At 33.8% G+C, this 17,556-nt stretch overlaps 1 protein-coding gene across 1 annotated transcript; it reads right to left on the bottom strand.

Moving 5' to 3' along the window:
* Positions 1-11,629: 11,629 nt before the first annotated feature.
* Positions 11,630-16,982, bottom strand: LOC130647239 (uncharacterized). The gene is made up of 4 exons (XM_057453025.1): positions 16,674-16,982; positions 15,017-15,615; positions 13,662-14,794; positions 11,630-13,273 (listed from the first exon to the last, which is right to left on the bottom strand). The coding sequence occupies exons 1-4, from the start codon at positions 16,857-16,859 to the stop codon at positions 13,080-13,082; spliced, it is 2,112 nt and encodes a 703-aa protein (XP_057309008.1). The 5' UTR covers positions 16,860-16,982; the 3' UTR covers positions 11,630-13,079.
* Positions 16,983-17,556: the final 574 nt, after the last annotated feature.

Here is a 17,556-nt window from a genome sequence, read left to right on the forward strand (position 1 = left end):
TATATCACAACAAATTTATCTCTTTAGATAGCCGTATCAACATTTTATAAGTTATAGTTTATGCCGTCTTCTAGTGATTTTAGACATCCAACGACTTTTCTAATACGAAGTTTGTTTTTCTGCAGTTCTAGTCGTTTTTCAGGTTTTAAAATATATGATGACAACATTATTAAAGTTATTGTTAGCATCCCACCACCGTTGCCTTCTTAGAACATAAAGCAGACATAGAGTTTTATATAATATTTCATATAATATATAACTTCATACAACTTATAACCTTAGTTACACTGGGTTTCTTTGTTATCAAACACTCCTTAAGGCTAGACGATTTAAATATGGATAAAGTTGACTTACTTTTTTTTATTTTAGCCCTAAAATTTTTATCACAGATAAAAATAGCCTATAAACGTTGATTGAGAAGTTTGAAAATTGTGAGAAAAATAAGGGTGCTATTTTTTGACTTACCACAGAAAATAACTAGGCATAGTTAAAGGAAGGAAGTCCTTTCAAATTCAAGATGGCTAATGTTAACATGCAATATGTCGTCATGGAATACCAGACGATCGTCGTGAATATCGCCTAGTGGAAGTTCGCCTTTAAAGTTAAGATTCAAACAGCAGCAAAAGACATGCAATATGTCGTCATGGAATACCAGACGATCATCGTGAAAATCGACTAGTGGAAATTCACCTTTAGAGTTAAGATTTAAACAGCAGCAAAAGACATGCAATATGTCGTCATGGAATACCAGACGATCGTCGTGAAAATCTCCTAGTGGAAATTTGCCTTTGGAGTTAAGATTCAAACAGCAACAAAGGACATGCAATATGTCGTCACGGAATACCAGACGATCGTCGTGAAAATCGCCTAGTGGAAATTTGCCTTTAGAGTTAATATTCAAGCAGCAACAAAAGACATGATGAAAAACACGATGAAATTGACGTCAAAATCTCATTTCCCGTCTTTTTCTATTTCATTGCTACAACCTAACGGGTGGATGGGGGATGATTATAGACAGATTCGAATTATAGAAAGCCTCTGTAATTTGAACTTTCAGCTTCAGAGAGTGAAAATTCGAATAACAGATAGAAATTACATTAATTTCAAAATCAAGAAAACAAGTTTCATTCAATCTTTTTTTTTTTAATTTATACAAAAAAGATAATCTATTTGAAAAACTGTTGAATTTTGATTGCTTTCATTGGAGAGACTCGACAATACAACTTGCATCTCCTTGGTGCTTGTCCTTTTTACACTCTAAAATTCAAATTGGGGAGAGAATCCTGCTAAATAGACTGAAAAACTGCTCGAACTAGAGAAAGTTTTAAATTAGAGAAATTCCATTTTTAGAAAGTTTTTTTTTAAAAAAAAGTTTCTAAAGAAAACTGACGGTGATCGAGTACTTTATTGAATTATAGAAATATTCGAATTATAGAAATTCGAATTAGAGTAATTCAACTGTAGTTAATTGCAGGATAAAAAACAAAATACAAAAAAAATGCATACACCAAACAATCTTTGTCTTTATGTGTTGACTTTTCCTGTGGAATGTGTTTTAAAACATTAGTATAGATAAACCTTCCTAAGTAATTTTAAAAAGATAATTACAACTCACGTTAGTATTTAGTGGGTTGTAAACTACCATTATATGGCATTCACAGAGTAGAGTAATGATCGGTTTTCATTTATGAAGCAGACGCAGAAGTAGAAAAAGGAGCAAGGACTGTGTGGAAAGTGAAGCTGATAGGATGCATGAAGTCAGCGTTGAAACAGGAATGTTAAATATTTTAATATTCTACTTTATCAGTTACTTCATTATGACTTTCACTGCATACTTGGTTCATGACTTCCTTAGCGTAAAACTGAAATGCAACATACACAGGAAATATTGGCACAAAAGAAAAATTGCATTTTTTAACTGTAAAATGACACCTGAACAAAAAGGAAAAAATATATGACGAATGTTTTGCAAGGGTTAATCAAAAAAAAAATAAAAAATAGCGTGAAAGAAGCCTACATGTTCGACATGATTTTTGCAAATTTCTTGCTTCTCAAAGAAACGCCTATATAGCTCATAATAACGCCATTCTGGGAAGCTGAGACGATGGAGAAGTTAAATTCCCACTTATTAGCAGTCGTAGGTCTTATCATTTTAGCATTTTTTTTGCATCAAAGTAAGGGAAAATATGAAAAAACAATAAAACAGTAACTCTTTGCGGTCTGTAAGTACGATATTCGCAAAAAAGTTTTGCGAATATTGTATGCCAGGAATTTTCTCATGCCTGTTAGCTAAAAGTAATTTTTGTTTACGCTTGTGAAATTTAAAAAAAAATTAATTTAGGATTAAAAACTGCTTGAAACTCGCCTGTTTTTGACTTATTTAGAACATAATTCATTTCGGGTGCATTTTTCGTTGAATTTGAGGCTCCACCAAACTCCCAACCTATTTCATCTGGTGCAGAAACAGTTTCACCGTTGGCTACTTGAATAGTTCATACAAAGTTGCACAGAGTATTTTGGACAAAGAAATAGCCGTTCATAGACAAACGACCTCTTTGACATAAAAGAAAGCAACTAACACCCGGAATATTGTGAAACAGGTCGAAATGAGATACACAAATGACTTTAAGATGAGGAAAACTTATATTTAAGCGTAGCGAACACCAGAATTCCTTTGCCTACAACAATTCCCCACAATTTGGAATTACTAGTGTTTTTTTGAGGAGACGCTTTAAAAAAATAGCTTCTTCTTTGTTCGTATTAAAAATTGCCCTTAAAGTGACTTGTGAATGGCTTGTTTCACTTTCTGATTCACTGGCTTCACTTTATAATTCACTGGCTTTTAGGTCTGCTTCACAGATCTTAACAAGGCTTAACCAAGAATGATTTAATTAAACTGGAATGTATATGACATTTATTGGATAATAATTGCTTGTGTGTAGAGAATAGAAAGTGCAAAGTGCAGATTGCAATGATGGCAAACATCTATGTAGTAACTAGTTCACCACATTTTTTACTAATCTATAAGGCCCGTGGAGAAATCCACTTAGGCAGAAGAACAATGGAAAAATAGGTTGCTTTAAAATTTATGCTGACGTCAGCAGTGCGGATACAGAATGGGCGAAATTTAGTTGATCTGTTGCATGTAATATGTAGAGCTCGATACGTTGATGAAGAAAATGTTAAGGAACATGTGCTTTCGTCATACGGTTAAGGAGATATAAGGGTTTAAAAATTTTGTTGACGTCAGCAAAGACCCGCGAAAATACACACAAAAAATTTTTTGGAAATTTCTATGTTGACTTCATTGTATAGATCTTGAAACACTGATCAAGAAAATGCATAGGATCATGTACTTTTGACAGACAGTTGCAGAGATTTTAGGGCTCAGGTTTTTTGATGACGTAGATAGAATGTTACCGTTAAAGTAGTGTAATTGATGTCGCGCGGTAACGCCAGAAGATTTAACATAGTAGACATGTATTTTGGGGAACATCAAAGGAAAATGAACACGTACTCTTTGTCTGTTACAGACACACAGACACAGACAGTCTTTGTGTTATTATATAGACTAGTTGATTACTCGGAGTATACAAAATACTTTTTATATGCACACATGTTTTAAAAAATTGATTTCGTTGGCGCGGAATCTTTAAAATCGCGTAATGGATAGAGGTACATAGAGTCTGCGCAGAGCCGGGACACTGTCGAGTTGTGGTAAAATTATAGCAATTTCAAAATACCGTACCAAAACAACAATACCAACAACACCGAAACAGCTCACAGACTTGTTACTTATTGTTGAGAAATCATAATTTCTTTTAAAAAACTTTTTCAAAATGATGGGCCCCTTCCTTATCAAATTCGATAAGTTTGATTCTGCTTTACACTTTCTTACTTTAACTTGTTGAATCCAATTTGTCAAATTGGAGTATACAAAATTTGTCTAAACAACCCTGACACCAATTGCTTTCTTCTTTAAAATGTATTGCAATCAATCACACTCCCTGAAATGAAATTGAAGATTGACAAATCAAATTTGATCTCATCTTTATCCAGTCTTTGGCCCGGGTTTGTTCACAAGTCCAAGGTTTTTTTCCGGTTTAAGGTTAAACTTTATGGTTGGTTTGAAATAAAGCTGCGACGTAACCATTGTGAACAGAAAGGTTAAAGAAAATAATTGAATGACAACCTGGGGTTGATTCAGTTGGTGTTAAAATTGCATTTGTGTCCTTCATTTACAAACATTTTTCTTTTTATAATCAGCAATTACCAAAACATCCATTATTAATCAGTTAGTTAACTTTGAAGACTTGAATACTGAAACGCTTAAACCCTTATTTGCGAAAATTGAAACTAAATTTTTATATCTTTACGAGGATTAAAACAACATCAACGAAAATGCCAAATATATAAAGGAAATACAAGTGCCTTCCAATAAAAATTGTGTCGACAACACCAAATTCGAGTCGCCACTACAACATGCATATGAACAGATTGTGTACTGGCAAAAAAACGTTTTCCTTTTTCCCACTGACAAAGCTGGAAAAAATATATCAAAACAATCAGATTGATGTATGAATAGGTGAGAGATTTGCCATTGAAACTCAAACCTCCTTTGAAAGCCAAGCAAAAATTCTAAAGCTAAATATCATTTAACAGCTTTGGAAAAAGATTCATCCCATGGCGAATTGGTGATATAGTGAGATTCTTGATTTACTGAAAGAAGCTGAGACGATTCAAAACAACCTAATTTTAATGCACTACATTACATTACTACTATTATTTACCCAGGATAGCCTCTTCAGTTCCTATTGGTACTGCTATCAACGAGGGTCCTGCGAAAGGGGTCCTAGCGCATTTAAAGCTCCCATTTGAGCTACGAAAGTCGTGGAAGCACAACAATCGCTTACTTAGACAACCGCCTAAGATATCAATCCTATTCTCATGCTGAGCGCTAAGCAGAAAGGATAGATTCACACTTTTATAGTCTCTGGCATGACTCGGCCGGGGCTTGAACCCAAGACCTCCCGCACTGAAAGCGAACGCTCTACCACAAGGCTATCAGTTGGTACGCATTGCTACACAAATACAAAAAGGGAAAGTCAATGGAGGTATAAAGTTATTGCCTAAGAACATTCAAAATTAAATCTTAAACAACAAAACGCTCAAACTTTTGAAACAAAAACATCCTGAAGCTTCTGAAATAGATAGCACAGTTCTCCTCCCAGATACACCGGAAATTGTACAATAAATCAAATTCGAAAACATTAATGCAAGGCTGCATTGAAGACGAGAGGTGGTTCAGGGTCTTCAGGTAGACGTTGATGGTTGGAGGATAATGTGCACGTCGAAATGCTTTAAAGAAAGTTCTACAGATTTATGCAAAGAATTTGCTGATGTAATGTACAATAAATAAGCAAACTTTTCTGACCTGCCCGTTAATTCGCCTTGATAAAAGACCTGGGTTAAGGCCAATTGATGTTGGTGAAGTTTTACGACGATTTGCCGGCAAAGTTTCTTCCACACCAAAAGAAGACATTGTTCCATCAGTGTGTGCTAGAAACGAAGCTGGATGTGAAGCTACCATACACGCAATCCGACATGTCTTCAAGCAACAGGACAGAAGCAGTTTTCCTAATTGATGCTGCTAATGCATTTAATTCAGTGAACAGAGTGGTGTTTCTGCATTACGTTACTATGGTATGCCCTTCAATAATTTTTATAAGATATTGTTATACTTAACCATCTTGTTTATTTGTTATTGATGGTATTGAAATAAAATCTTTGAACAACTTAAGGTGACCCAATATACACAGATCCAGTTATACCTTTGATGATGAAAATTTTAGAAAAAATGGACGAATTAACTGATGCTGAAGTCATACTTATTTCCACAACACTAGAATATTATTATTATAGAGATAGGTTACTCGCTTTTTTATTGTAATGTATGTATATAGGTTTTTATTTAAATATATAGTTCAAAGTTCATCAAAATTGTTGGGATTTTTTTCACCATGATACCAGATCGTTTCAAGATCGTTTCAATGACGTAGTGAAAAGTTATTCAGAAAATTAATTAGGGGAGAGAGAGGGGCATAAGATATATAATTCAATGACGACGTTGGGATCTATAATTACATCACTTTTGTACTACGTGTATGCAAAAGTGATGCCAGGTAGGAAGGGTTTAAAATCTATTGGTGACATTCTCTAGCGGGTTTGTGCAACGAAATATTCCACAGAACCTGAACTATGGCAAGTTCAAAATGTGTAAATCTATTATAGAAATAGCCTACGTATTACTTATATTTTGAACTTTATGATTAACTCCCCATAGTTTGACCAAGATTGTGCTAGGAATCTAAATAATCTTCTAGCTTAGTTATTATGTGTTATAAATCACGGGCGTTTACCTTCTCACAATGTCAGGTAGTAGTAAGGAAACCCGATTTTATCCAAGGATTGGTTTACCCGTAATGACCATATTAGCCCATACCAAAAACCCCCTTTTTAATGGGTAGAAAGAGGGCCATTGATTTGAAATTTGTTTAGGATTCTTATAGACAAACCCGTTGAAATCAATATAAAAGTAAATTTGTAGTAGTTGTACTTTCTGAGTTTATAGCCACAGGCGATTACTACAAAGCTGCAATAACTTTTTTCGTGGAAGTGTCGGTTTTTAGTTGGAATACTGTTGCAAAGTGCTTAAAAGCCTTTGTTCTTTCGCAGATTGATGTGACAAGCTATTTTTTATGATTATTTTTGAAGATTATGCAAGACCTAATGCCGGGGAAAGTACGGTCACCTTTGAAAGATAATATTCACAACTCATTTAGTTACAGTCGTCTCTTACATGCGGTATTAGTCTTATCTATACCTGGTCGGAAGATGTGAAAATGTGCTGGTAGAGTTTAATTGATTTTCAGTACTTTTGGTTCGGAATCTTCTTATCATGTCTTCTTCTTAAAAATCCTTTTACCATCTTTTTGCATAAAAATCGATTTGACTAAATTTTGTAGTTCTAACAAATCTTACCAGCCCTAATTTTAAAACTCAAAAAGTATAGCTAATGCATTTTTATGCAAATCCTAAAAACTGGTATTTTTTATCCCTAAACAATTCTAAAGTAAGTAACGTTTGACTGTGGTACTTTTAATTTGCCCAAAATGAGGATGTCTGTTGGATACTCACATGACTAAAAAGGCCGTTTACGGTTAAACTGTCAGTTGCTTTTTTTTTACTTTACCACAGCTTATTGTTAAAATGCAATATTACAAGTCAAAAAACGTAACACATCACCCTTCCCAAAATAAAAATGTTTTACTTCCAACTACTTAGTGTGAATCAGCTTATACATATACCATCTCCTTGATATGATAGATCGAAGCATTTCTTTAACATTAAAGTCATCGGTGGAAACATATGTTGGTAATAAGAGGAAATACAAAAGTCCCACAGCAGTTTACCGGTGGTTCCATAACTGATGCACAACATCAGATCTCCTGGCTAATTTGGTTAAGAATAACAAATTCTTAAAACAATTATGATTGAAGGTATGATTATGTTTTTGACATTCTTATGATATGTAACAGAGGAAATGTATGATAAAATAAGAAAGACAAAAAATTTCTTTAACAATAATTTATGAGACTCAAGAATTTTAGAACTTTTTCAACTAAAGAACTTCATGGGAAAACAGCCAAAATACTTTTTTTGAAAAGTTTACCAATTTTATCAAACTCCACACTATTCGCAACTTAAAAAGCTCCATTACGTACCGCCATTTTAATTTCGCATGGGCCACTTGCTGCAAATATCACTCGCCGCTATTTTTACGACGACCGGTGTCAGGGTATTTTTTATTTGCTGTCTCGATATCAAAAGGAGAGAAAAGTTTCGGGTCGAGGTCCATAATCAGCGCTGTACGTGTCGACTAATTTGAATACGAAAATTTTTGAAAATAAAATAAACAGGGGCTAAAAATTACTTTTTTGAAAATTTAGAAAGATTAGCACGTACATAAACTGGCGAAATCATCAGGTATACATGATGGACAAGTGTGGGAAAACGCCTGAAACAAATATATACGCATGCTTAAAGCTTTCTCCCCAATTGATATTATTGGGATCAAATTTATCACTTTATTTCAATCGCGTACCATCCTTACATAAAGTGAATGAAAGCAGTGTATGATACAAAGATACGCATGATGAAAGGAAGAAAAAAAGAAGGAAAGAAGACTTTTGTTATCAGCAATTTACATAATATTCTTCGTAGAGAAGAAACAAGGAAAATGTTGCAAATAAAAAGATTTGGGATAAGAAAGATTTATCGCTAAAGAGAAGACGAGACGCATATCACTAAATTGTTGTAAAACTATATTTTGGCAAAGAGAGAAAAACTTTAGAAAACAAATTACATTTTTACATTAAAAGTTTACTATGTTCTTATCGAGAATATCAATTTGCGAACGTTTGGTTTTCATATTCTTTAGAATGTCTCCTCAAAAATGCTTTCTTTGGTTTCACCATTAATTAATTGCTTAAGAAGACACAACATATTGAAAAGTGATACCTTCTGCCGAGCATTCACCAGGATCTGATTTGCCATAAACTCTTCTATATTTCTTTTAATTGCAAGTCGGTAGATATTTTTCATTTTAATAGATTTTTATAGAAAATCCTACAACTGAAACACGTCTTTCAAAACAACCGTCAAATTGAAATTTTAAATCTAAAGATTTAAACTGAATGTTATGATGCCGACAAGCTTTTGAAGTTACCCTTTACTACCTTACATCACGAAAGATCATGGTTCATCTTTTACTTTAACCTAAGATGAACATAAAAATATCACCCTTTTTAATTTCCACTGACACGCCAAAAGTTCGTCGTCTTAAGAAATGAAACAAGATATCATCGCCCTAATGTGGACGACTGAGCTTTAAAAAGAATTACCCTACTAATTTTAACATGTGGCGCGTTCATTTAGGCAATTAATGAAAGCGCCTATCGAGAGTTCGAATTTTCGAGCATTTTGGAAAAACGAGAAAAGAAGACTACGACAGGTGAATTTCGACGTACTTTTTTAATCACTTTCTGTGTAATTACAAATCATTGTCCCGGACTAACAAGCTTTTCATTTCTAATACAATTACCCTCATTAAATTTGTTACCTAAATGAAAGCGCTACATGTTTTTTAAACTTTTGGAAACGAGCAAATTGATTACACATTACTTGATCAGTTTAATTTTACATAGGAAGCCGTTATACATACTAAATTATTTTCTTCTGTGGTAAAAGCGCGCGAAATCTAGTTTGTTGATTTAGTTGGCACATCAAGGCAATAATATAATAGATGTGCTTACTCACACATTTTTTTTTGTTTTTTATTGAAATGTCAAAGTTTACGTCGAGGCTTAGATTTCATTTTTCACACTTTTTCAGCTTGAAATTTTCTGTTTGTATTTGCGGATAGAGAGGAATATTTTTAAGGAATGGAAAAATACAGATGATGTTGAATTTCTTATTATGAAAAGATTTCAACATATGTTTAACTAGCGTAAAAACGGATAAAAAAGGTTTAAAACGAACATTTTTTTGTTCTGATAATCCGTGGAAAATTCAGACTAAGTTCGTTCTTAATACAGTTGACTATTGATAACTCGAACCTTCACGGGATCTTAGAAAAGTTTGACCTATCGAGAGCTTAAGTTTGCAAAAATTTTGGTAAATCAAGAAAAAAGACAGGTGAACCTGAAGGCTTTTTACTTTTTACTTTTTTCTGCAAAATTACAAAGCTCTGTCCCGGGCTAATAAACTTTCCATTTCCAAAAGAGAATTTAAAGCCGATAGATCTGTTGCTTTAATATTGATGGGTAACATTGTATGTTTAAAACATAAGTAACAACACCAGTTCCGTTACTTTATTATTTTTTTTGACGACGATTTTGCCGTAAACGGCCATTATTAAGTCATATTTACGGAATATGCAAGACAGTACTATTTAAATAATTAAATCGTAATAATTAGATCTTTATTATTAGATTGTAATAATTAGATCTGTTGGTTCATCTCCGCTTTGCAGGCGCCATTTCGCACCCAGAACAACAAACGCAAGACTTGTTTGTTTGTTTAGTTTTGGTTGCTTTAACAACATTTTAAAAATTCGAACGCTTTGAAAACATTCGAATATTCATATCTAGTTAACAAATTCGAATTCTACTGAATGAGCCTGATAAGAAGAGAAAAAAGTTGGACTTATAGAGAGAAATTCCTCCGAGACTCTGACAACTTTGTTGGACCTAACGAGATGTTCGCGTGTTCGAGAGTCAACCGTATGTTTGCAATGGTTTGCAAAATATTAGCCTTACTTTCTTATTTAACAAGTTCTTATAATTAAGCGCGTAATTGCTAACTCTCATTGATATGCTATTTATAGCGAGCTAGGAAGCCACAGATTACCGGGTGGTTCTGTAATCCTAATGCCTTTTACTCTTAAGAATGTGTCTGGGTAGACTAAGTGTATTATGAACATTGATGTCAATGCGAAAATATGGTTAAACAAATTTATTATTGTTCCCAATTATGTCCGGCTAAGTTATTCGAATATTGTTTAAAACAAACAAAACTTTTTTTAAATGTTTGATTCGCGCTTACGTAAATTGAATTCCGGCCAAGAATATCTTAACTAGGGTACCATAGTTCCGCTTTGAGATGTTAGGCTTCATGTCTCTTTAATGCGTATGTTTTATGAAGGATTAGCTTCAACCTCGTCTCTTGTATTTTAATGGCACGATCAATAGAAAAGCGAAAAGGCCTGAAATCGAGGTTGATTGACTCCTATTGCAGTTGATGCACAAGAATGTAGTTTTAACATTTTTTTAAACCGCCATTTTGGATTCGTGCAGAATTTACTGTCTTGTTTACGAGCTGAGAAAATCAAAAAGCTGTGATCAGGGTTGTATGTCTTGCTTGTTGTTGTTGTTAAATAAACAAATAAATAAATATGTATATAGATAGTCAACGTGTGATAAGAAAACCAAAGGTATCTCAACACAAGTTTGATAGCATTTTCTAGCGGGCACTTTTTTAGTCCTTACTTAATTAGACTTTAGCCCGAAATGTGCTTCTCATTAAAACTTTAAAAATATGTATTATGTAATTCTGTTTCACTCTTTCTAAGCTTGTCAAGGCCTGAAAAAAATAGATAGAAAAAAAAATTGAAAACACGTTTCGACGTTATATTATTTCGATTAACGTTTACGTTCGTTACGCTTTTTTGGCATATTGCGCACCATCGCTTCGGCAGCAAATGACGAACACAGCGCGCGTTTTGTTTTTACTGTTTGAACCTTAGGCCTTTAACCCTTTTTTTGTAGAATAATATTGCTCAGAAAGAGCTGACCACGTCTAGTTGTCAAATTACTCAATAGAACTCCAAAATTAGTGAAATCACTGCTTCATTCAACAACAATTTAATGTCAACTTAATATTGTTCCTCCCATATGCAACGTCTAATATTTACTATACGTGTTGTTTTTTTAATTGGATAAGACTCCAGTTTGTAATTATTTGAAAAATGAACAGTGGGATAGCAAAAACGACAAGAGAAACAATAAAATACAATTTGAACAGCGATATTTGTATATACATATAAATACATACGCAAAATATAAAGTACACCTTTATATTCAGATTTGCCAACAGGAACCAATCAAAATATTTTGAGAAAAAAACAGACAGAGGAAACACGCAACACATGTTACAATATGATGTCATAAATAGAGAGACATTATTTCCTCATTTTTCTTTTTAAAACGTCGTGAGCCTGTTGAAAACCCCAGCGGAATTCACCCGTGATACTCGCAGTTCCATTTTCTTTTGCTCACAGGCAGACAGCAAGCTATATAATATAGTGTGGTATAAAAAGTGTCGAGCATTTTTTTGCGTTTGCTTCAAACATGTCGTCTCGTAAAAGCTTTACATATCATATATCTATATATACTTAATATACCATAGGGTTTAAATTATATATGCGTCACATCAGGAATTCCATAATAGAATCACCAAGTCGGAGAATAAAATACCGGTCCTTATATAGCTCTAGGTACAAAGCAAACACTTTGACAAAGATGATGCAACTTGATTGTAATCACTGAATGATTTCGTACTCAGTCAAGCATGTAAAAAGTGGATATACTTTAACAACGGAAATTTGCTGTAAACAAAAGCGTTTTAAATTCCTGTTTAGAGAAAGTGTTGTTTTTCCTATCTTAATACTTCTGCAAAAAAGGGGGCTCATAAGTAAGTTCTTTAATAAGTCCAAATATTGGTTAAAAAGATTGTAAAAAATAGCTACATAAAGCATTTGATATTCTCATTGAAATTTTATGTTTACTTAACATTAAAATTGAGGATTTCAAATCATGTAAATAAACACACGGTGACGAATTTCTTCACTAAGGTTTCTTATAAAGAAAAAAAAGATGTAAAGCCAAGCCAGACTGTTACAGAATCAAAGAAAAGAAATACCACACACACACTCTATTTTTAAATTTCTTTTGGTGCCCACTATAGAAAATTGATTGTAGTCCCCAGAATTTCTGTTTACTTCAGTCAAGCGTTTTTTCTTAATTTTAAGTAGTTAACCAATTTCCATGCCAAGGTTACTAATCCTCCCTATCATTGAGACCTTTGTTGATAACATTAGACGCGCAATTACTTTTCGTGCCTTGCGTCAGAAGGTTAAATTAAAGTTCTATAGCTGGCAATGGCGTTAGAAATTATGGATTATCCGGATTAATCGTAAAATAGAATTCCGTCTAAGTCTGTTCCTGTTTAAGGATTAAAATTCATACTAGTTAAAATTTTAAAATTTCTCTCATTTTTATATAAAATATGATATATAGTGAAAAAAAACACGCAACAATCGTACACGATACAGAAGATTTATCAAAACAGACATTCTCCCATATAAAAAAAATATACAAAAAGAATTAAATTACGCTGATACGTAAAGAATATTCATCTGCAACAGCGCATCCCATGTTATTATATATATATAATTTTTATTATAAAATAAAAGAAGCTAAAACATTAAGGTTCGATTCGTTAGGATGGTCTGCCAGTACTTTTGATATCACATGCGCTCTTCCTGGAAACATTTCTGTAAGTCTACTAAACCGAACGTCTTCCTTCGAAGGGTAATGCTCAGATCTAAGCAAATACTCGCGATTGCCAACTGTTTCATGGACCAACGTGGTTTCTAGAATAAAAACGCCAACACAATCAATAGCTGCTCTTAATAACGGCTACCAAAGCATAAAAACAATTGTACAACACTGAAAACAACAACGTATCTACAACTTAAATGCTCTCAAATCTCGTCAACGCGAGAGATCGCGAGAGCAAACATATGGAGTAGAGTAGCTCAGATGACCCGCTAATCAGTCAACCAATGTTGTGTTGTATTATATTCACTCGGCAAATTTAAACAAATGGAACAATATTTAGCAAATCAAAATTAACAACATACAAACAGCGCCTTGGGCAAAATTCTAAAAAATTCTTCACATTGCACATTGTGGAATTTTTTTCTTGAACTGCTGTCTCTCAAACTCAATACTTATCACAAGAAACTTATTGCTACTTACCAATCGGCATAACAACAGGATGCATTACAGGGATATTGGTCGGTGCCCTGTAATATTGGTTAAGCATTCTCGGATCAACATAACCGGGCATCACATTTAAATGTTGATTATAAGACCTTGGTGTTGAATACTGCTGACAATTTGATTGATTTGGTCGCATTACAAGGTTGTTTTGCTGATGTGGTGCATAAACGTTACTTTGGTGAGAAAATGAATTTTCTGGAGTTGAATATGGATACTGGGATGGCAGGGAATAGGAAGGCTGGGAAGTTACATAATAACCTGGCATGTTCGGGTGATGCTGGGACTGGTACCCACTTGAGTTTGGTTGATAATAATGTTGGTTATAAGATGAAGTTCCTTGACTATTTCTGTCTAAAGTGTTCCAGTCCTGTCTGGCAGGGTATGCATCTGTTCCCTTTTCACCCATTTCCGACATGGATATGCCACCTCGAGCTATCACATCCTGCTGAAAATTACTAAAAGTTCTATCGTAAGCCTTGTATTCTGCAGCACATGACATTGCACTTGGAGGAACATATTTTGTTTGACTTGGAGATGAATGAAAGCTATTGGAAGGTGAGGGAGCAGCACGTCCATGTCTACTACTTGCTTCTTTCTCCGGATGGTAAAAGCGACACTTACTACCATAAGTACATTTGTTTTTATAGGGACAAGGTCTACTTTTTGTGCCTTTCCGTAAAAATTCATCTAGAGTAGGCCCACACCTACCCAATGGATCATCTGGTGGCATAAATGTGTCATTCACGAAAGAGTACATCAGTAGGCGCTGCTCAATAAATGACTTCCAGTCAGATGATTCTTTGCACAAATCGCGGAAGTTATCATTTGACACAACAACACTGTCAGTGTCAAATGCGTGTTTTACAATGTAACGGTCGTCATAACAAACAACACGACGACCATTTATACGACGTGATGGAGTAAAAACTAAGACTCTCTCCTTATCTAAACGAGTCAATATATCTTGATTTGTGATTGGACTTTCTGTTGTTGATGCTTCTTGACGCCATTGTGGTACAAACACAACAATATTTTTATGGCCACGTTGCCGGAACCATTCTACTACAATGTCGATGCCACTGCAAGAAAATGTTTCCTTATGTCCATGACTAAAAACAAAAAGTTTTGAGAAATAAATTTGGTGTCCTGAAAATGCCATTATCATTTTTACAACCTGCAGATATGTTAGGCATATATTTAAATACAATATTTATACACACACAAAAATTAAATTTTAGGACAACAATCGTCTAAAAACAACATCAGACTAAAATCATGAAAATTTGAATTTAAAAATTTTACACCCAAGATTGTACAAAATTTACACATACCACATAGCCACATTGCTACCATCAATTACGATATCCCGCATATCATCATTGACCACAGCTGAAACACGGGTTGTTTGTGCTGATGTCACTTCACCAACAGTGCTGGTAACCACAGGAAAATATTTGTCATCTTTCTGATTTAAATTTTCCTTCAATTTTTGTGGACTATTTTTGACTAGCTCCTGTAAAAGAGTATTCTCGTTAACATGATCACCTTTGGTACTGCACTTATTTGCTGCTAACATAATATCATTATCATCGTATCCTAGTTTCAGGGCAAATTGCTTGACACCTTCGCATACTTCTGTGATGGATGCATCTAATTCATTTTTTCGTTTAGTAATATCATTGTTTTTTGTTGACTTTTGCCCCTCTTCTAATTTTTCATCAATAAGTGATTTTGCAACTACAACTGTTAATTCATCTACACCCTGTATGTTTAACTGACCAGACTCATCCTCCACTTCAATAACTGCACCACTTTCCCTTTCCAGTTCTTTTAGTAAACTTGAATCATTGCGAATGAGTTCTGACTGTAGCCATGCAGGGATTTTAATAATCACCTTGTTACTGGGATTGGTTAAAGAAGTGATGTAGTTCTAAACAAAGAACAGAAAAATTTTTTTTTAACTATTTCAATTACATTGGTTATATTTGGTAAATATAAACAAACATTACAACAAAACAACTGCAACTTCATGTTTGTACTAGATAATGAAGCAGTTTTATAAATTATGCTTTATAAATTATACCAAATGGTGCAAATCACAAATCACTGAATGTGTCAAATAGTTTTCAAATATATATACATTAAAAACATATGCGATGATTATTTAACAAAAAGGCTATTTTGTTGTACACATTTTTTTCTGAACAAAAATATTCATTTTTTTATGCTTATATGTACAGAATTCCTTTTCAACTTTAGATACATGTATATACTTTCTTTTGCCTATTTAATGTATTCTGGTTTCAGCACAAGGAATTTTTTTTCCATGGCTGAAAAAATTACATGCGAACTTTCATGTAATCTTCAGCTGCAAAGAATTTTCAGCTTGACTTTATGCTTTGGAAAAAAAGTGTATATACATCACAAACTTGATATTTCACAAATTAGATATTTTACAAATTAGATATTCTATATATAATGACTACTTATTTGAGAGAGCAAATAGAAATTAAATGGCACATCATATCATATAATCATATAATGTTCATATCATATAATCATCATATAATGTTCACATCATATAATGTTCAAACACAGGCAGGCAATGAATGAGAAAATGGATCAATTTCCCTAGGCCTCATGCTTGTGTTTTTAGTGAGTAAAACACAGGCCATTGCATAATATATAGTTGGATGCTTGGTTCTAAGTGTTATTAACATCATAATGCAACACTTGCTGTTTTTGTTTCTTCGCTATGATATGCCTCGATTAAAGTAACTCTGAGCTGAACGCAACCATTTTTCAATTACTAAGACAATATGGTCATATAAGTAAGGAAATTTCGCGACACGTTATCAAATATGTGTAGCTAGGCTAGCTAGGTATAGCTGGGAGAAGAAACTGTATTTTAATTTTCCTCTTTCTAGCTAACATAAATTAAACAGAAAATTAGGTATTCTAAACATGAAATAACATACTAGTACATACCTTAACTTTATTGCAAGCTTCTCCAGTTGGGCCAGTTAAACAAACCCACTCAATTTTCGTTCGGGAACTCGTATCTGTTCCCTCAAAATTTATATGCACATCCCCAAACAAAGACTTAAGATGGGGAAGATATAGGCGAATAATCCCTGCATTCTCCACTGATAAGGTAAAATCTTTAGTAACCATTGTGGTTCTTGAAAACTCCTCCTAAAGTTAGCTAAATGTGAAAAAAAATTAAAACACATTAAGCAAACAGCATTTTCAACGATTCCAATGAGGAACTACGGGACACAAGGTGAGATTAATTCTGACGAGGAGTAGGCCTCGATTATTCGTGTAACATAATAGTAATTAAGTAAAATGTCATGCAATTTAATCGAGTCAAGAAAAAGACTAGAAACCGCAACTACTTTCTCTGATCTCTTTCAATACTTGGCAACCCAAGGTCATGCGCTTGAATATTTTAACTCCTTTAATTTTTTTTAAATTTCACCCCATTTTCCAGTAGAATACATACATGGCAGGGCAAAGAGCGAATTCTGATCTGAAGGTGTTAGTAAGAACATGGGAGGATATAAAGTACGCTACAAGTCTGTTACATATATACAGGAGGAAGAAACCAGGTCTCTTTGTACGAAAAGTTTAGCCTCAATGTTTCGAGAGCCGAAGTTACCACGGAAACTTTTACGCCACTGACAGTGTGTATGTTCCTAGGCAGTACACGAATAATAATGAGCGTTATCGGGGCTCATTTTACAAAAAAAGGCGTGTTTTGGAAAGCTAAACAAATTTTTCCTGGCAATGTTTGACGAAACAACCAAGATGGCCCATGCAGCTACTTTGGAATGGATTCAAATTTACCGAGATATGCAAAAGTTAATTT

Source organism: Hydractinia symbiolongicarpus, chromosome 6 (assembly GCF_029227915.1).
Source record: "Hydractinia symbiolongicarpus strain clone_291-10 chromosome 6, HSymV2.1, whole genome shotgun sequence".
In the NCBI taxonomy this organism is placed as follows: domain Eukaryota; kingdom Metazoa; phylum Cnidaria; class Hydrozoa; order Anthoathecata; family Hydractiniidae; genus Hydractinia; species Hydractinia symbiolongicarpus.

Excerpts from the sequence above, each read along its gene's own strand:
- LOC130647239 (XM_057453025.1), bottom strand. The coding sequence starts at position 16,859 with ATGGTTACTAAAGATTTTACCTTATCAGTGGAGAATGCAGGGATTATT. Across the intron at positions 15,616-16,673 it reads AAGCTTGCAATAAAGTTAAG|AACTACATCACTTCTTTAAC; the intron begins GTATGTACTAGT and ends TTCTTTGTTTAG. Across the intron at positions 14,795-15,016 it reads GGTAGCAATGTGGCTATGTG|TCATGGACATAAGGAAACAT; the intron begins GTATGTGTAAAT and ends TTTTGTTTTTAG.